This window comes from Gigantopelta aegis, chromosome 4 (genome assembly GCF_016097555.1).
Source record: "Gigantopelta aegis isolate Gae_Host chromosome 4, Gae_host_genome, whole genome shotgun sequence".
NCBI classification, from domain to species: domain Eukaryota; kingdom Metazoa; phylum Mollusca; class Gastropoda; order Neomphalida; family Peltospiridae; genus Gigantopelta; species Gigantopelta aegis.
The window spans coordinates 104,624,367-104,645,944 of record NC_054702.1 but is presented as its reverse complement, the minus strand read 5'-3'; the positions used below and the strand labels follow the sequence as shown (position 1 = coordinate 104,645,944).

At 35.9% G+C, this 21,578-nt stretch overlaps 1 protein-coding gene across 4 annotated transcripts in view; it reads right to left on the bottom strand.

Annotated features, from left to right (window-relative positions):
- LOC121371656 (hypoxia-inducible factor 1-alpha-like) overlaps positions 1–21,578 on the bottom strand; it is a 188,245-nt gene that overhangs the window by 31,198 nt on the left and 135,469 nt on the right. For 3 of the 4 annotated variants that reach the window (XM_041497704.1, XM_041497705.1, XM_041497707.1), the window contains 3 exons: positions 7,597–7,730; positions 5,119–5,278; positions 3,072–3,193 (listed from right to left, as the gene is read on the bottom strand). In XM_041497704.1, coding sequence (XP_041353638.1) covers positions 3,072–3,193; positions 5,119–5,278; positions 7,597–7,730 — 416 coding nt within the window. The remainder of the gene's footprint in view (positions 1–3,071; positions 3,194–5,118; positions 5,279–7,596; positions 7,731–21,578) is intronic. The other variant, XM_041497706.1, reaches the window with a different exon arrangement.

Below are 21,578 nucleotides of genomic sequence, written 5' to 3'. Positions count from 1 at the left end.
TGTCGTGGGTGTTCAGGATTCCATAAATTATTGATATTAAATAAATTTGGAAATGTGAAATCAATAGCATTTCCGTGTAGTCATTAAATTGCTTGTAACAGTAACTATAAATCAATGTAAATTTCAAGCCGTTTAAGAGACATCCGTGCCAAGTACGTCACAGCCAGAGAAATGCAGACAGGTTTGGTGGTTGCTTTTTAGTCTAAAAAATCAGGATCTTGATGGAATTTTCAATATAAATTCAATGAAAACACGGAAGATATTTTAGCCTCTGTAATACAAACATATTTTAGATGTAATATCAAGCCTTTACTTTTAAAATCCCCAATTTAGATGTCATACCAGGACGGACATGTTTGTATATTAGTGGGGGGTGGGGGGGGGGGGGGGATTAAGGAAGTAGGATATGACATGACTTACGGACTCCCCAAAAAGCATTTACGATGATGAAGTGCCACGGTTAGGAAAGGATCCTGGAAACTTGAGTGTGAAGAGGCATTTACTGTCCCTTCACAATCCCATGCACTTCACTGGATATAAGCTAACACAAGGGTCACACACACAGAACTAGTCTGATGAGATTTATTGATCGAGCCAGTCAAGCGGACAGAAAAAGTGGGTAATTGTCATTAACTGTAGGACCATAGCAGCGCCTTAGCACAGATAAAAGTACTATTATAGCCAGACGCTCAATATTGCAGCGCAGAGCGAACATTCACCCCGACTGAATGCCCCAGATAAAGACAAACCAAGGTCATAAGGCACAGCTTTTAGTAAATAGTAGAAAAGATATGACCATCCTCTCGCATGGCTACTAAAGTACATGGTTACCATGCACGTTTTTACATATATTTTTCAGACGAAGACATTGTTAATATCAGTCTGGTGGACGCGTGGCGATAGTCACGTAGGCACTGATCAGAAGAGACGCATGCACTCAGGCTCATAGAAGAGAGAGGATCAAAACAGATTTAATAAATCAAGGCTCGCAATTGTGCAGCACAGTCAACAAGAACACACTGACAAAAAAACATTTTCAAGGACACAGCAGGTTGAAGCACACACCCCAATTGCTCGTTCTTCATAACACCATAGAGCACTTGTTATTGAGTACAGTGTCATACATCAAACTGACTCCTTCTCGATCAATAATCAAATAATTAATGGCTTTGATAAATTGTAAACTGTATAGACTATCATCATGTACATAATACATTAAACAATCTTCTAGACAGTGACGTAACTAAATTATAGTTTTTGTTATGGCAATAACTACTGTCTGTGTATAGTTACAAGGTACAATTATAGGTTTGACAATAAACACAGCATCAACAGCAGGAAATAACTATCTTTAAAAAGCTATTTGTAACTTATAAAACTTCTATTTGTTCAAGCATTTGCTGAATTAATTATGATGGTTATTAATCAACTTAATATAGAATGAAAATTATTGCTAGGCATTGTTTAAGATAATTCCAAATGGCAGAAGGGTGGATTTTACTGAAAACAACTTCATAAAATGAACTCTTTCAGCCAGTGGCATAACAAATACCCTATCCTGTCCTAGACGAAGGAGCTGGCACAAGTTGATACATGCGCCCATGATAGGCATGTGCTACAACAGCTTTCTCTGAATGTGCATGTTAAAACCTATGACCTGACCTGACCTGACCTGACCTGTATGGGAAAATGCATATAAAATATCCTTGCTGCTATATTAAAAAAGAGTAGCTTATGGAGTCGCAACATCGGGGGGGGGGGGGGGGGGGGGGGGGGGGGGTTCTCATCATTTGTGTGGTCCTTAACTATATGTTTGAAACCATATAACCAAAGATAAAATGTACTGAATGCATCATTTATAAAACCTTTCTTTCTGTTCCAAGCAGAAATATAGCTAACTCAGTTATAATGATGATCATTATCAGATAAGTTATATACCAAATCAATTCAATTAAAACATTTAACACTTATTTCTAATATATTATCCATCACACAGTCACAACAGGCAGACCAAAAATGGAATATATCCTATTCCTACAGGGGATATGTGAAATGATCTAAGATAAGTCACCCTGAATGGATATATAGATACTATATTACACACTTCTACAAATGATAGACATGGTATGATATTCAGCCCCAGAAATCAATATGAGCTGCTCTGAGACTGCTACATTTATATTTGATTAATAAACAAACATGACAACAGAGTGAGAATAGCTGAAGAAAAGGATGCCAGTGCTGCTGGTAATGAACTTATAAGCAAGTTAACTTGATAATGTAATTCAAGTTTTCAATTAGTAAGCAAGATTGTCACACACACACACACACAAATTGTCTATGGATGATAACACAAAACACCATTTTAGGAGTGGGTTTAGGAGTGGGTACAGAAGATGATAAGGAGGGATCTGGGCTGTTCTAGAAATTATTACATTTGGATGAGTGATCAGGTCACAATTTGTCCATCCTTCCTCCACCACAATTGCTTTACTCATTAATGTAAGACTGTGAAAAAACATTCTCAGGACATTGCTGCTGTCAAAAGTTGCCTACAAATCACTAGAAAGAATCTGGTGGTGAGACAAGGACATAGATATGTTCAAAGACAGGGACTGCCAGATAGGGAAGAAATGAAATGGCGAGAAAGGAAAAGAAAGGAAGGAAGAAATGTGTTTTATTTAACAAGAACTCGGCACATTTTTATTTACGTCATATGGTATCAGAACCACACAGATAATACGAGGAGAGGAAAAGTATTGCCACCACACCATGGGTTACTCTTGTTGATTAGCAGCAAGGGATCTTTTATATGCACCATCCCACAAACAATCCATTGCCTCTGTTACACCAGTTGTGAAGAACTGGCTGAAACGAGACATAGCCCAATGGGCCCACCAACTGAGAAAAAAGAAAGGGGTAAAAGAATGCAAACAACCCAAAACATTTGGTAGTTCTATTTTGCTAACTGATGAAAACACTCATGATGACACCAGACTGTGTGTGTATTTTAAACAGTGGCAGGTGTGTCAGTGTTACTAAGGAACCGAGAATCACTATAATTTACTCACCATGAAGCCTGTATGCTTGGTTTTGTTTCCATTGTGATGCATGTTGTACTTCATCCTAACATAGAACACTCGAGTCTGGTGCGAATTCAGAACATATTCTCCAGTATTCATTCGAGATGAAACTGTTTAAAACAAAATTAATACAACAGATCCTGTTAATTAAAGTTACAAGTGTAATATGAATACATGTAATTAAAATTTCTTAAACCAACTACTGTAAGATAACAACAATTCAAACAACCTCTTTACACGTATATTATATATAACAGAACCACAATGTATACAACTACGCATGGGATATCGTATAACAAGAATTCTGCGGAATTAAATGTCTTGCCTACCATAAACTAATTCTATTTCTATCGCATTCATAAATAATCATCTCAGTGCATGTTAACAAAAACAAATATATATAAATTTAAAAAAAACTTTAAAAAAAATTCAATCACATTTTTTATTTAATTAATATTTGTGACATACATTGTGACAAATATCTATAGGTGCCACTACAAACTAACTTTCATTGATGTAGGGCTTACAGTTTGTAATAAATGGAGATAAATGCAAAACTTAATGTTGAACTAAACGCTAAAGTGGGCACTGTCGCCAATGCAAAAGTTGACGCTGTAAAGGCAAGACAGTAATCAATATTTTAAACAAGATACCACGAAACTGACAATCACCTACAGAAACCACCAAACTAAATACAATTACCCACAAGAAAAGGATCATTATATACAACAAGCACTTTATGTGTCAATGGAAAGTTAAGGAATGCTTAACACACATCAAAACATTTTAATTCCAGCTATTTGGTGTCTGGCATGTTAGAACATTTTGTCTAGAGAATAAGATAATAAAGAGAACTGCCACCATAGGTTAGTCATGCCAAATAGGGATCTTTTATGTGTGTGTTCTCCATTGGCAGGAAAGCAAATCACATGGCCTTTGAGGTACCATTCATGGAGCACTGATTCTAACAGAAAAAGAATCCAACAATACTGGTCCACCAAGGAAGATAGATCCTATGACCCATCACACCTCAGATGAGCACTGGCCATATGTTTATAAAAGTTTTCAAATCTAGACTCAAAACTCTAATAGAGTCAGAGACAATAAAAAGTCATGGTAATGCCAAACAAATTGCATGATGTGATGTTATTAAAGATTTGAGTCTAGACTCTAAAATTCTATTAGCATGGACCCTGGGTCATATCCTGCCTTTACATGTAAAAAGAAAATATTTTTATTTATGAAAAAATACTCATGATCTGATACTAATAAAAAGCAATAAACAGTATTTTGTAGAAAATATCAGTCATTTTTCTCTTTTGATAAATACTCAACCTGATCTCTCAGCAAGTGCCTCCCCTCCCCACCCATACCCTGGGAGTTCGAGCATCCCTACTGCCAATCAAATGGCTTTAATATTCCTCCGTGTCGAGGATCTTCACTTCCGGTCATGTGGCTACCACCTCCTCCTTTTTCTTTCGCTCTTTCAGTCGGCATACTATTTCTTCTGTTCACGTGTTCATTCAAACCATGTTTGAAAAGAACTTTAGGTTGAAACAGTCAACACAAGGGCAGGGCTTGGAGGCAACTTTCTTGCAGTGAACTCATAATTTTATTTTAGGTATCCAAACAGAATAATACAACAGCATGCATTTTTTTTCATGATGAATTAAATACAAAAAAAACAACCAGGGCTTTAGATCTCACTAATTCGGGCATAACAGGGACTTTTGTCTTTTGTAAATGCAGAAAGGTTGTTTTAGTTCAGTACTGTCATTTACAGCTGCTGGACAGTTGTCAATATTCAGAAATGTATTTCAAGTTATTTTAATGCAATTAAGCTTAACATTTCAGCAGTTTTGAGGTTTTGATTTTGAGGTCAGCATGTTTGTACTTAATTTAGGCATAATTATTCGGGCGTACGTATTTTGGGCACAAACATTTTTCACCTTGACTTGGATGCAATCTAAAGCCCTGACAACACATATAGCTTTAGTTATAGTTATATTCTACTGAGGTAAGTGAAGAAACTCACGGTCAACCTCATCACAAATGCTAAAATGGTCACCTGCATCTTCCCCATCCACAACATCTGGCAGCAAAACCTGCGACATCTTCACCTGGAATTGCTGCCCTAACTCCTTGTGGTCACTCTGGTGGATGACGTCCAGCACTGACCGGCCCAACAGCATCGTCTAACAAACACAACAACCGGCTTAGTAAAATAGTCAAATATGCTCCTTTAATTAGGAGTCACTTGTCTTCAAAAAGCACTATACTGTAACTGTAACTGACTGTAACCTACAACACAACACAACACAACACAACACAACACAACCAACACAACACAACACAACACAACACAACACAACACACACAAACACAACACAACACAACCACACCACACACCACACACTACACTACACACCACACTAGACCACACACTACACAACACACTACACTACACTACACTACACTACACTAGACCAGACTACACCACACACCACTACCACACTACACACTAGACTACACTACACACACCACATGGTTGCCATACACCACATGATTTTCTTAACCCTAACCCACCACATTTTCTTCCACACCACACCACACTGTGGTTGCATTCAGCATGCACATTGTAAATATTAGTGCCTACCCAAAAACTACATCCTGATTTAGACTGACACTAAGGCAGCACTACAATGTGAGGTCACTGCTTGACCAGACTAATTTAAACACTAGACATATACTAGACTACACTAGATTTACACTACACTAGATGATTTATAGGGTTTCTGCCAGAGGGTAAAATGGGTATGGTGCCATACCCATTTTTGGGGCAGATTTTGACATTACTGTATGATTTTCTTAACCCTAACCCTAAACCTAACTCATTTTCTTTCTGGAGGAGGTCCCCATACCCACTGTTGACTGTGGTTGCATTCAGCATGCACATTGTAAATATTAGTGCCATACCCAAAAATGTCTTTCTGGCAGAAATCCTGATTTGGGAGAATGAAAAAGGTGGTGTCTTAAGGCAGCAGCTGCTTAATGTGAGGTCACTGCTTGAGCAGGTTTGATCTAATTTAAACTTTTACTAATCAGCCATATTAATAGAAAATGTAGACTTGGGTTGCTATTTAAAACAGCTTTGACTGTCCATGTATATATAAAACAATTAGTAATTAGTAACTATTCTGGTGTATTATAGTCCGTGTTTTGAGGCACATTTCTGGAAAGCTCAAAAAATGTTCTTACAAAATACAAAATTACAACCCCTGATGGCAAATGGGGCTGTAACTGGGGACAAAGATTAATAATAAATTATTAAAAAATGTCTTTAAACCTACTTAATAATAACATTCTATAAAAAATAAGTATGAACTGTATAATCATGTAATTTTCCCAGATGCCTATACATCCGACATTTTGACTGTAAATACCCACAGAATCTTATTGGATGCCAAAAACCTCATGGCTTCTTGGCAGATGCATTCATAGATGTCAAAAATGATAAAAAATCTCAGATCACATGTTAAAACAACCCTCAACCTGTAGTGTGATAATGACCAATACCACACCCCTCCCACACAGCCCCGGAAAAAGTCCGGTTTTTGAGGGGTATCCGGTTTTCACAAACGGTGAATCAAGTTTTTTCAATAAAAACTGCCAATTAAAATTTTAATTTAATTTAGTTTATTATTTCATGGGCGGACGTTTTTTTAAACATGCATTGTGATGAACAATTTTACTCTTTGGTTCCATAGAACTTTGCAAAGATAAAAAACAAAACTATAAAACCAGTTTGCTTTGCCGTTGCATTGAGGTGTAGGCTATGAAAAGGACTTATTTGTGTTTCCTCCAGTTATTTAAACATCAGAGCCATTAATTAATCCCTTAATGGTATTTGTCAACTGCACAACAGTGACACTGGAGCATGTGCACATGTAATTAGCTCTGCGTATGCAATCACGTTATCAGCTAAGTGGGTATTCAAAGTATAAGTAATGCATTAATGATTGACGGTCAGTGTGACAGTCCGGTTTCCTGAGGTAAAATTTGCATTAAAGGAATACAATGGGACCACATAATTTCGTCCGGTGCAGTTTAGAGGGGTTTCCAGTTTAGAGAGGTAAATTTTAGTGTTAAAAGATACGCAAATCATGGGACCGTGTAAAATGTCCGGTTTTGAGGGAATTCCGGTTTACTGAGGGTCCGGTTTTGAGGGGTTTCACTATATGTAGTTATATTATGTACAGTAAATTAGGCATTACAGGAAATAACTCATTATGACATATATGTATTCTTGTGTAAACAACAATTAATCACAGATATTAAAAGATACTTCATATGGAAAAATTAATAGGTATCAAAGATAATTTTTGCCCTTTTATGAGATTTTGGTGTGGACAATGCAAATGTCTACATTCAGCGAATAATTTGTGCAGACAATGTGTACTGTAGAAAAGTCATTGACCCGCAGGGACTGTCTGGCTCACTGGTGATTTCTTACCTGCTTCAGGCCAAGATGCTCTTCAACCGAGGTAGACACAAAGAGGATTTTCCCCTTTCTGCTGATGTAAATAATGAATCCCTGCAAGGCTTCTTCCATCATGAGACCCTCCGAGTCCATAATACTTTTAACATCTGCAATGAGCACAACAAACACCAGTAAATAGGGATCACAATAAAACAAAGGTGATAAAAGAATCTACAACATGCATAATATATGCTTTTTGTTCATGGAACCAGCACAAAGCAGCATTCGCCTCATAGATCATTGGTTTTAAGAGCATGTATCAAAAAGATTCCTAGTTGTTCTTTTCCCCACAAATTCTTAGCAACCGTAACAATACATTACAATTTTATTTTAAACTTTTTTTTTTCTCTTTTTTTTTTCTTTCTTTTTTTGGAGGGTAATGAGGAGGGGTAAATTGTCTTTCCTATATACTGGTAACAAGACAGTGTTAATACATATAGAATACTAAACGAGCTTGCCTGTCATACCATTTTTATGAAATGAGTGAACAGTTTTGGTATCTGACGATCAAAAGTGAGTGATATACCAACACTATTCACAAGTTTCATAAACAGGGCTAACTCTGGATGAGCAAAACATTTCGCCAAATCATATTAAAAAATGATAAATCACGGTTATTTTCCAAAACAATACCAGTTAGTACATGAATTTTGTTCGCCAAATCAAAATAAAATTCGCCAATTGTTCCTAAAATTCGCAATTGGCGAATTTAGCGAATGGCAGAGCTCACCCTGATAAAAATGGTATGACAGACAAGCTAGTTTAGTATTTTATTTATTACAAACCAACTACAAACCAACTGCAACACAGAATTAAGCAGATGTCAAGACCTACTACACGTTATTTTTCTACGAATTGGGTCAGCATGTGATCTACATCACGCTCACGTGACGCCAATATTACACTAGTTAGATATCGAGTGATTGTTATAACATAAGTAATATCTTACATTAGTGTGTAATACAGAGAATTATTACCCATATTGGTTAAAAAATATCTTGGTTCATATCAAAACTGTTACGACCCACTAGAACGAAGTGGGACATAACACATTGACATAGGACGACAACCTCATACAATTAGCGCACTACGACTTTGCCGGGATATAAACATGAAATGGAAGCTCATTTAATATCCAATAACTATTCAGAACCATAATGGACACTTTCCCTTGGTTCAAGATGGGTATTTATGAGTGATACATTATTTAAATACAAGCTTATGTAGACTTCCCTATTCAGGTATGTCAAAATGTGTAGTGTAATTTCAAGGCAAGCTAATTTTTACAGTATAATGTTATGACTACACTACACATTCATTACTTCTTTAGGGACGTGTCATAAACACCTACTTTAAATAACCATGTAGCCTCATACCTTGAACATAATGAACAGTGTGTAATTCATGTTTTATTATTCACTGCAGAAGATTTATAAGAAATACTATGAAATTATTTTAACACTATACCAAATTATATTTCACTTACTCCATAAAACACCCAAACAAAACAGTATTAACACAAATGCACTACAGAGGTATCTGGTTACACAATAATGTCCATGTCATAACGTATAAACTTGAAGCCATATTCTCAATAACATGTAAGCGTAGTTTTGCACGTAAACATAATTCTGTGACTGAAGAGCTGTGATTCAGAAAAAAAAAGTGTAAATGTAAGTTAAAAAAATTAAGTTTTTTTGTTTGCTTAATGACACCACTAGAGCACAATGAAAGAAAGAAAGAAAGAAAGAAATGTTTTATTTAACGACGCACTCAACACATTTTATTTATGGTTATATGACGTCAGACATATGGTTAAGGACCACACAGATTTTGAGAGGAAACCCGCTGTCGCCACTACATGGGCTACTCTTCCAATTAGCAGCAAGGGATCTTTTATTTGCGCTTCCCACAGGCAGGATAGCACAAACCATGGCCTTTTTTGGACCAGTTATGGATCACTGGTCGGTGCAAGTGGTTTACACCTACCCACTGAGCCTTGCGGAGCACTCACTCAGGGTTTGGAGTCGGTATCTGGATTAAAAATCCCATGCCTCGACTGGGATCTGAACCCAGTAGTAGTACCTACCAGCCTGTAAACCGATGGCCTACCACGACGCCACCGAGGCCGGTCTAGAGCACAATGATATATTAATCATCGGCTATTGGATGTCAAACATTTGGTAATTCTGACTCGTAGTCAATAGAGGAAACCTGCTATATTTTCTTAATGCAGCAAGGGATCTTTTATATGCACTTTCCCACAGACAGGAAAGCACATACCACTGCCTTTGTCCAGTTGTGGTGCACTCGCTGGGACGAGAAAAACCCCAATCAGTTGAACGGATCCACTGAGTTGGTTCGATCCTGCGACACAAGCACCTCAAGCAAGCACTAAACCGACTGAGCTAAATCCCACCCCTAATTGTAAGTTAAAGGAAATGTTGGATTTAAATTTATGTCTGCCCTCATGCAGCCACAAATAGGGGCACACGTGTGTAGATGTCCTTGTCTAATAAATTCAATGAAAATTAAAGCATTTCAGAATTAAAACAATTTCAAATGTATTCATTTTGAAGGTATTACGCAAACCCCAAACCACAAAAAAAAAAAAAAAAAAAAAAAAAAACCCACACAAAATAATTATTTTTGATGAATCTACACATTCATCACGACATAGTTTATGTATATGTTTCTACAGTACACTGTTTAAAAAGTTGGAAATGTATAGTTTATGTCCAGCTAAGTTATGTTTACTGCTATGACCAGCTTTAAGCTTTAACAAGAGGCACTGCTCACACATAAATGTACCACAAATAAATTATGCAAAGACGAACTCACAAAACATCTTAACATTGTATTTATGCACTCGTGCATTTTCAAATATTTGGTATTTTACATAAAAAATTATGTCAGTATAGAAGATGGGCAAGGATATTTGAAACTATTATTTAACAGTTTAAACAATAATATTTTATATATGTATAATATAAAACTCCCAAACCGGGATATTTTTTTTGTAACATGTTTGATGAGATATAATAATATTTTAGTTGTGAATTAATGTGCAAAACTTGGCTACTTAATCCACAGATTAAAAAAAAAAATTACTGCGAGCTCAAAACATACATAAATAATTTTCTTTCAGGACCCACTGGGCTATTTCTCGTTCCAGCCAGTGCACCACGACTGGTATATCAAAGGCTGTGGTATGTGCTATCCTGTCTATGTGATGGTGCATATAAAAGATCCTTGCTGTTAATCAAAAAGAGTACCCCATGATGTTGCAACAGCGGGTTTCCTCTCTCAGTATCTGTGTGGTTCATAACCATATGTTTAATGCCATATAACCATAATTAAAATTTGTTGGGTGTGTCGTTAAATAAAATATTTCCTTCCTTCATCATTACTATGATCTGTATTCTGTAATTACATAATTTTTTTGCTTAAAATCAGTACCAAATATTTGTAAACATACGGCTAATAACCGTAAATATAAAGTTACGGTGTTTTATGAATTTACCCCCTGGAGTTGAACAAAAGGAAAGGGGAGACCAGTAACAATTGCAGCCAGACACAGAGTTCCCCTAAGTGTGACACTTGAACAAAGGTTTGACAATAAGCCTTCATAGGCAGCCTTTTTATATGCTGAACCAGCGACAATATGCAAGGTTCAGTAACTGTGTTTTGCTCTAGTTACCAGCATTGAGAAACTCCACCCCTACCATCCTATATTCATACAAAAACTTTACAAAAGAACGTAAACCTGTTATAACATAAGACATTTGTGGGCCGAATTTACAAAACCTGTTTCTCTTAAATGCAGGTTTTTAAGCATATATTGTAAATGTATGTAGTTACACTCATGTAAGACTTAAACAGGCTTTGTAAATTTGGTCCTACATTTTTCTTATTCAAATGAATGGAAAAGATATAATAAACTCCTAAACACAGGCCGTTTATAGTCTAATATATGGTTATTACGACACTTGGTCAACTGATAAAGAGGAAACCCGCCACTGTCTTACAGGTTACTCTGACCAGCAAGGGCTCTGTTACAGGCACTTTCCCACATGCAGGACAGTACATACCATTAGTTAGGATGGCAAGAGTCCATCAAAATATATTCATGCTATATAACCTATGGCATCTCAGTTAAGTACTCAACCCATTAATTGAAATAAAGTAAAAAGGTGTTTTTTTATTTAATAACGCCACTAGAGCACATTGATTTTTTATCTTATCATCGACTATTGGACGTCAAACATATGGTCATTCTGACAGTTTTTAGAGGAAACCCGCTGTCGCCACATAGGCTACTCTTTTATGACAGGCAGCAAGGGATCTTTTATTTGCGCTTCCCACAGGCCTTTATTGAACCAGTTATGGATCACTGGTCGGTGCAAGTGGTTTACACCTACCCATTGAGCCTTGCGGAGCACTCACTCAAGGTTTGGAGTCGGTATCTGGATTAAAAATCCCATGCCTCAACAGGGATAAAACCAGCCTGTAGACTGATGGCCTAACCACGACACCACTGAGGCCGGTTTAATTGAAATAAGGCAGAGTAGCAAACACGCAATAGTGGTTTCACATAACACACATATATCATTAGGTAGAACTTAAACACAAAACAACAGGTGAGAAACATGAAGCTGGTCAACAACCTCTAATCAGTAACCTTGACAGCGCATTTGGCGTTTCCCAGACATAATGTCATGAAGGGCTGCAGTACTGTTGAACTCGGCTCACTTCAGACCATGTCACATTAAACTTTTGCTGAAGTACTTATATCTGATGGAACGGATACACAAATACACAGGCATTGTATTTATAATACCAGTCTCAAGATAACAGGGTGGATAGGCCCTACAGAGAAAACAATACTAGTGTTGTTTTTAGTTTCATATTTTTTGTGCATTTTTTTTACAAAGAAGCTGCCATTTACATCCATATAACAAACAAACTGAGGACCAACATATAGTTAAAATCAGGCTTGAATCCAATCACTGGTAACAGTGGCATAGGAAGGTGCAAAAAAGTGGAGGGGGCACACTTACATTTACACACTTTTACACTATTATAAAACAAATATAAAGCAAAATAATATCTGAAAAGTGGGGGGCACATGCCCCCCCCCCCCACTTCCTACACCAGTGTGTAACATTAAAGGTTGAGACCAAAGGTAGTTATAAGCATGAATGTGTGGCAGATAGTTGCATGGTAACAAAGAGTACCGTGACACTGATTTAGACACTTTCACCAGGGTCGAAATAGCTCAGTGGCACTGATCTACATGAAATTCTAGAGATTACACAGTTATTTCACCCATACTTTATCAACAGTGGTTTTTCACATTACAAACAGTATTAACTCGCTTAATGGTATCATTGTATTGACAGCAGTTACTAAATTTGATTATAAAGTTGAATTAAATCTACCTTCACAAAATATCCTTCAGCAAATGAACCAAACATTGCACAGTATGCCGAGATGGAACCGCAGTAAATTAATTATATGAAACATGGCAGAAGTGAGAAAAGACGAACCTATTGCTGTACATCTTCATTGTCATAATCATGCAGTGGCAAAACTCAGTGATCAAATGCTGTCAGTACCTTGTGGTGTGGCGCCATGAAGTATACCATGGTACATATATTAATAGACTCCATCATGTGGGATAGAAAAAGTACACCCGAGGTGGTGGAAATTTTGAACCCCGAGGGTATACTTTTTCTATCCCATATGACCGCATATGATGGAGTCTTTTTTTCCCATCCATTCCATAAATAAACCAGTATTTTACACGAACAAAGATGGCTGAAAAAGTAACTTCTTTATTTGACCATTTTATCATAAATAAACTATACTATCATATTTGTCTGGTCTGTTTCATGTGTTAAATATAATTTTACACTATAAATTACCAAGATAGCTTTTATAATGAATGTTTTAATAACAAAATATTGATCTAAAACTAACCAACTTGCATTAATATGACGTCATATATTACCAATGCCGTAATACTCCCCATGTTAAATTCAATGACATCATAGCCCATGCAAGACTGATTTATTCCGCATGGGCTGACGTCTTGCATAGCTAGGGATGGGAGAAATATATATATATAGGAAATACTACATGAGTGGCTCTTGGATATCATTTTTAAATGACCGGCCTCGGTGGCGTCGTGGCAGGCCATCGGTCTACAGGCTGGTAGGTACTGGGTTCGGATCCCAGTCGAGGCATGGGATTTTTAATCCAGATACCGACTCCAAACCCTGAGTGAGTGCTCCGCAAGGCTCAATGGGTAGGTGTAAACCACTTGCACTGACCAGTGATCCATAACTGGTTCAACAAAGGCCATGGTTTGTGCTATCCTGCCTGTGGGAAGCGCAAATAAAAGATCCCTTGCTGCTAATCGGAAGAGTAGCCCATGTAGTGGCGACAGCGGGTTTCCTCTCAAAATCTGTGTGGTCCTTAACCATATGTCTGACGCCATATAACCGTAAATAAAATGTGTTGAGTGCGTCGTTAAATAAAACATTTCTTTCTTTTTTTCATTTTTAAATGTTTTTAAACAAGTTGTTAGGTAAATGTTCTTTAATAGACACAAATGTAGAATTTTATTTCTTCCTGAAAAAACATATTTAAATTAAATTTAAACGTCTGTTTCAAATGAAACTTAATGGTGCTTGCAGTTAATATGCTTCACAGAACAATCATAGTTCATGCTACAGGACAATTCATTTTATGCTATTTCAATATCATGCTATTTCATTGGATAGTACGGCTGTGGCAATCAGTTCATTACCATGTCAACTCTAGTCTCAAAAGTGATCTCCAACATGTTTCAGGTTCTTTCTAACATGGTGTATAAGAAATTATATTTCTACATCCTCTACAACAGCTATATGAAAGGTCAAGAGAAAGTGATTAGGGGAACATCCCATTCTACTGAAAAAGTCCCTAAATGGTAGCTGTGGGGATGGGGTTTTTGGGGGTTTTTTTTTTATCTCATTCTTTCGACATTAAATATCATAAATAATGAGCTGAGGTGTTCTTTTCTTGTTTTAACATCAATATGTAAAGTATTCTTAGATTAAATTAATGCTCAATATTTATTAAACTTGAACACATGAACTTGATTTTAGGGTACTTAATTTTACCCTCTGGCAGGAAACCCTGATATGCACTTGAATTAATAGATGGATGTGAACCCACTATAGTAAAGCACTGCATGTCCACACTTTAATATAAGCTAAGTGATTCCTAGCCGATACTAATCATCACTAATTTTGACATCAACATCAAACTTGTACACTAAATAGTACGCCATTACATTTTTAAGCATACACCATTAAGTTTTTAAGTAGTGTATACGTGGAGTAATCAAAGTTATAGTACACTTCACTCTAGAATTAATTAATGTTATGAATTAATGGCTATTGATAGAAAACAATTTGTCTTATCTGGGAATAAACTTTATTATACAAGTATGCATGATGCACATATACTCCAGTATGTCAGTAATAAAAATCTTCTACAGGTGAGTATAAAAATCAATGATTAATTTTCCACATGAAAGACTATGTACTCTTGTTAAAGGAAAAACAAAAATCAACTTTTTTCTTTATTTGTTGCTGCATGGCTAACATTCACGGGACAAACACACCAGGTTAATAAATGACACATAACTAAAACTCAACACTTGTAATATATCAATGCTAAACTGTTTGCCATGACAAAATAAAACATGGTTTAAATCACCATGGGAGGGCAGATTCATTATTTAAATAATTCACTTTGTCCTTCACATTCTGGAAATACTTAAGACACTAAAAAGGTGTAGATGAAAGGAACATTTTTATGTAATGACTTGCTCAACATATTTCATTACGGTTATATGTCGTCAGATATATATGAGAGAAGATACCAGCTGCTGCCATGAAATGGGCTACTCTTTCTGATGAGCACCCTCCTGTCCAGAACTCGGTCACTGGCAAATGTCAGAGGTAAAGCCCAAGATAGGTGTGCCTGAAACCTTCGTTGTATATGGGCACATAAAAATAGTTCTCACTCACTCTGATTAGCAGAAATGGATTTTTTATATACCACAGACAGGATATTACATACCATAACCATTGTTACACCAATTGTGGAATATTGGTTGGAACAAGAAATAGCCCAGTGGGCCCACCAATGGGGATCGATCCTAGACCAACTGCACATCAAGTGAGTGATTTACCACTGGGTTATGTCCACCCACAGAAAAGATGTGGATTACACACCGATTTAAAAAAAACACCCACAGATACACTTCAATAAATTTTAAACAGACTCTGAGATCTATGTTAAACATGGATTGAGGTGAAAACAGATGAGACATTTGTAAGGACAATTTCATGAAACATTAAAGAAGCAGCCGGGATAGAGTCAGATGGTTATAGCAGCAGTGAGCTATTTTAGTCTACATTAAGCAAAACACTGAACATTGAGACCCAGAGATCATATTATTTGAACAGCAAATTCTTCCACATCCATCATCAAACGTTAATGCCATAAAAGCAACCAAAGTGAAAGGTTAGAATAATCTATATATCATATACTAATTCCTCTCCCGGATCAATAAGGTAAACTGAATAAGTAATATCAAAGAGAGAAAGCTTTGGAAACTGAACCTGTGAAATACTCAATTTACACATTAGTGCCAAGTTCAATTGGTTTACCAGTTTTCATGTTTGTCTAAAAATAAATCTTTCAGTGAAATACAAAAAAGAAGAAGAAGGAGCCATTAACAAAACCATAAACACTGCATACTAAATATCGAAGTAAATCATACAAAAGAATGTCTAATGATAGAACTTTCACATTAACAAAGAGAAATCATTTATTCAGACTATAACAGAATGCTATTATTTTACATAGTATAAGACTTGGATTCCATTCTGGTTAAGCATTCACCTAACATATGAACTAATGACGGATCCATGCTACATAGTCCATTAATTTTAACCAGATGTTTTATCCTACAAAACCACAATTTGCAGGGGATATTAAAATGGACAATGTTTATCCAATAGTGTTTCCAGAGAACCACTCTAAAACCGAATATTGTCACATATTAATCTAGTGGTCTTGTTGTACTTATATTCAACCAAGATAGCAGTTAATGGTCAGTGAGAAAGAAATTGGTGTAGTGGTCTTGTATCTCCTCACTGATCTGTGTTACAGTCTGGGTGGAAACTAATACAGCAACACACACCTCAGTGGTGTCGTGGTTAAGCCATGAGACAAATGGCTGATAGATACTGGGTTCGCAGCCCGGGACCGGCTCCCACCCAAAGCGACTTTTAACGAGTCAGTGGGTAGGTGTAAGACTACTACACCCTCTTCCCTCTCACTAACCACAAACAACTAACCCAATGTCCTGGACATACAGCCCAGATACCTGAGATGTGTGCCCAGGACAGCATTCCTACCAGGCTCTTATAGCATGCATACAGCTAATGCATGTTGGAGACTGCACAAATACACAAGTGTTATTTATTATGTTTTGTTGTGTTAGCATTACATGGTAGATATGACTGCCAAACAAATAAACTCAAATGGTTGGTATTTTCTGCAAGAGTGATATCAGTACAGTTACAATGGAGAAGAATGGGGGTCAATATTTTTTTACATCAACTTATATGGTATATGCAATTCCAAAAGTTTAAATAAGCATTTCAGCTAAAAATACACAAAATATGTTTCAATTTAATAGGTGCAAAATAACATATTCAAATAAACTTGACAAATTACAAGTTAAAGAGTCAGCAATTTCTGTTCACCAAGCTTTACTCAGTTTTAAATGGTATGAATTCAAGCAAACATGCCAACTCAAACACCATGCAAGTGTCAAATAAAACTTAAGCTGATTTGAACAAGATTTGAAATTAATTTAATCACACAGAAATGTAAATTTATCGATTTGCTTTGATCATGACAGATGAGCAACCATTAGAATACAAGCACCACAAATGGTGTTCACCAGCTTGAAAGGCAACCAGAACTCAAATGGGCCAGGAGGCCTGATTGCAGCTGTGCAGAATCAATATTTTAGTGCAACATTCAGGCTACCCATGCATAGGTGTTGAATCAATCATGGCCTGCATTATAGAATTGCAAGACTGGCAACAAGGCAATTATGGTTCCAGTTTGAAAACAAATTTGCTCTTTACAATAACACTGTAATCATGCAATGCATATTACAAGCCACTCTAAACTCACTTGCTATTACAAGTGTGAATTACCACCACCCACAAGATGTCTGTGAAAAATACCATACATACTGATCTCAATACTTAGGCATTGCTTAGAACCCACCAGTACTCTGAATAGTAATTGTGATTTTTGTCAGAAGACTTGGCACACACGGGACTAGTAATAGACCAGGGCCCAATTCTCTGTAACTTCAGGGTAATGACTGCATAAAGACGTAAGCCGTAAGCCAAGCATTGGTACTATAAGCGTGCAGGGATATTTCCTCTGTCAGATAGTTGTCATACAATCATGAATTTTACCTTTGATATGTGTACATAAGTGATTATTTACGTTGCTTTTTTTCTATGTGAGCATGGTATGAAGTTTGGCAGACTTAGCACGGTCATTGCCACAGGAAAATAAATATAAGAAAAAGGTCATAGCCTGACCTAGTACTAGAGTCGTTAGTCAAATTTTCTTATCAGCATTTTTTTAATATGGTTACCTTGTAACAAGGAACATTTTGTTTTCAAAATCTTGATTACATATATTTCTAGTGAATTGAAAATTAACTAGCAACTACTGTTTAATATTTTTAAAATGTGTAGCGAAATTGTGATGCGATACTGAACAAAATGTTCCCTGTGTAACTCCATGCATTTTGTCCAGCAGCATTCAAATTTTGCAATTGTGATTAGAAATCCTTGTGTTCAGACTCAATAGTGTTCAACATCATCTATAAGATCACTGTTGAAACCACCACCACCCACCCACTCCCAAATCATCATTAGGCCCCGGAAATAAAACTGAAAGTGTTGTATGTCAGTAAATTTGAAAAAGGAAGACAAATGTTTCATGTTGAACTATATTTCTGCATGAAGGAATCATTTCATATTAACATATGAAAGCACTGTTTAATAGATTAATGAAGCCAGGAGAACGGAACCCTACATTAGATCTGTAACCATTATTAGTAATTACAAATGATTAGAAGAAATGTCACAACTTCCTGAACTAAGTGGTAAATGATCTCTTAATACTCCAAAACATTCTGAAATCAAAACTGTAAACCTTGATTTCAATACAACAAACGTAACCTGGGAATAAAATAGCTTTGTTGAAATGAATTAGAAGGATATTATTGCTGCAGAATGGGTTCGATTACTACACTAGAGATAGGATTTCTGTGCTGTTTCTTCGGAGGAACTTATTACCGTGGGCAATATTATTACTGCCAATTAATCAAGACTTTTTCTTTGCCGCTGCCAATACTTTCACCTTGTCAATCAAGGAGGACAGTGTTGGTTTAATCAATATCTAAATGAAAAAGGTGCCATCGATACAGAAACTGTTCTCAGCAGACAGAGCTGACTTTAAGGAACTATTAATATAAATATTATAGTCTTTGTCATATCTTATGATGGAAGTCAATATTAATTATCAACAAAATATCAGTGGTTCAAACATCCACGCAGATATTTTAATATACATTTAATCATTCTAACATATTGATTGTGACAAAATTAATGCTAATTACGGCAAAGAAAATGTCAATATATTTTGCTTGTATGTATAATAAAAGCTTGGAACAAAGTTAATGATAAAATTAGTAAAGACAGATCAATGTTTCTGAAAAAAATATCAATTACTTTTCAAAGTACAGAAAGTTTAGTTAATACATGTAGTATTTATTACCCCACCAATTACCCCACCAGTCACTCACAATGAGGAAAATATTTTTCTAATTTTCTCAGTGAGAACTTTTATTCATTGGTGTAATGAACAATATTATTGGACAATTTAATGTTTACAGACCAACGATCTCGTTAGTACTAAATATGACATCATCACGATTTGGCAAACATACAAAATGATCTCATATATAGTTTGAAGAGTTTGCATTTGTGCATTTTTGTTTAAACACCAATACATTTGCTCTAAAACTATTATTTTAATACAAATGTATATCGATTATCACAGATTTTTTTAACAGAATAAATAGCATCGTGACATTTGACAATTAACCGTGACCATAAATAAGATAACTTACAGAAGTAGTTTATGTTATTTCTATATGGGCCTACTTATAAAGATAATAAAATGTTTTTACAGAACAAAAAATCGCTTCAGTAATAAATAGATTAACAAAACACAGTACTATTATGAATTTTATGTCCCTGTAAAATAGTTTCTATTTGTCATTCACTAAAGCTTGTGACAACTGAAAATTATTTCAATTAGAACATACATGTATATTTCATAATAACTGTAATTATTTATTATCCTCTATCCTGCTGTCTTATAATACAGCTAATGCAGCCGTATTTAAACAATTATTACAAATGCAATCACCAAGAAAACCCATTAAAGCCAAACATTTGCACTAATAACTGCATGATGCTGAGATAGCAACAACTAGCTGTAACTTGCTGTGATTAATAAACTGTGGCTAGAAACAGTAACAACAATTACCAACTACTTATTTTCGTCAAGTTCTTACAAGGTACAAAGCCTTCCCTCAAACTGTCAAGTCTTTTTAGCAATTAAAGACTTATTTTTTGGCAGAATGCAATTATTTTCTACTTCGGAGAATAAGAGAATACTTATAAATTAAATAGGTACAAGCATACCAAGATAACTCTTCAGCTTTTTCTTTCTCTTCAAATATCTGTCTTTTTAATGGCCTTGGCTTTAGTTCCGCTGCTTAATAAAACATGTTTAGAACATTAAATTTACATTTTTAATTAACAGCACCATACATATAGCAGAAAGGCAACAGGGGTTGAAGGTGGTAGAGCTAATGTGGGTTTCTTCATTTTCCCCAATTTAGGACATAAGTTTTGTATAGGTAGTACTAAACCAAATAACTTCCAGCTGGGTCAAAGTTCGAGGTGCACCAAACTTTTGATAGAGAAGTTAACACCACAAGTCCTGTGAATGTGAGTGTTTTGGTTGTAAACAAATTTAGTTTCATCTGCACAAAAAAATGTATGCAATTTTATTTCATCTAGTACCAATGTGCTTGAAACATGTACAGAGTACCTGTAAAAAAAAAAGTACAAACATTTTTGCGGAACTAGGGTAGTCACAGATTCACTTTAAGGGTGAGGGGATGTAGTATTTATATCCGTGGTGTTTGTTGATTGATATGCTGTAGGTAGGAGTTTTAGTCACATGTGTTACTATTGTTGTCAATGAGATTTGATTTAGTAGTATACACTCTATAGCACTCTTCAGTTGCTATGGTGCTTATTTAACTTATAAAACAGAATTTAAAATCTAATCAAGTATTTTTGAACGTTTTATTATTACAATGTGTAGTTACAATGACATGTACCAGGTAGTATAAAATCCACAAAGAAAACATTGTCCAGTAGGTAATTCGGTGAACTTTCATCAGGTCAGTCTCTCAATACTTTTACATGTGTTATACTAGAAACCATGTGCCATCGAGACTGTAAAACTCTTCCCTACAGAAGACGGCAACTCTCACCTGTACTTACTTCATGTAAACAAAAGACAAGAACACCACCATGTAAACTGTCTGGCTTGTCACTTAACAAGTCACAAAATAAGGCTTCAAGTGAATTTAATGCAGTCTAAAACAGCTGGACTTTAGCCAGTGTGGAAAATGTGTCATACATAATAATTAGTGGCTGTCCACAACTGTCAACATATTCATCCACACACAAACCATATTATACACTAGC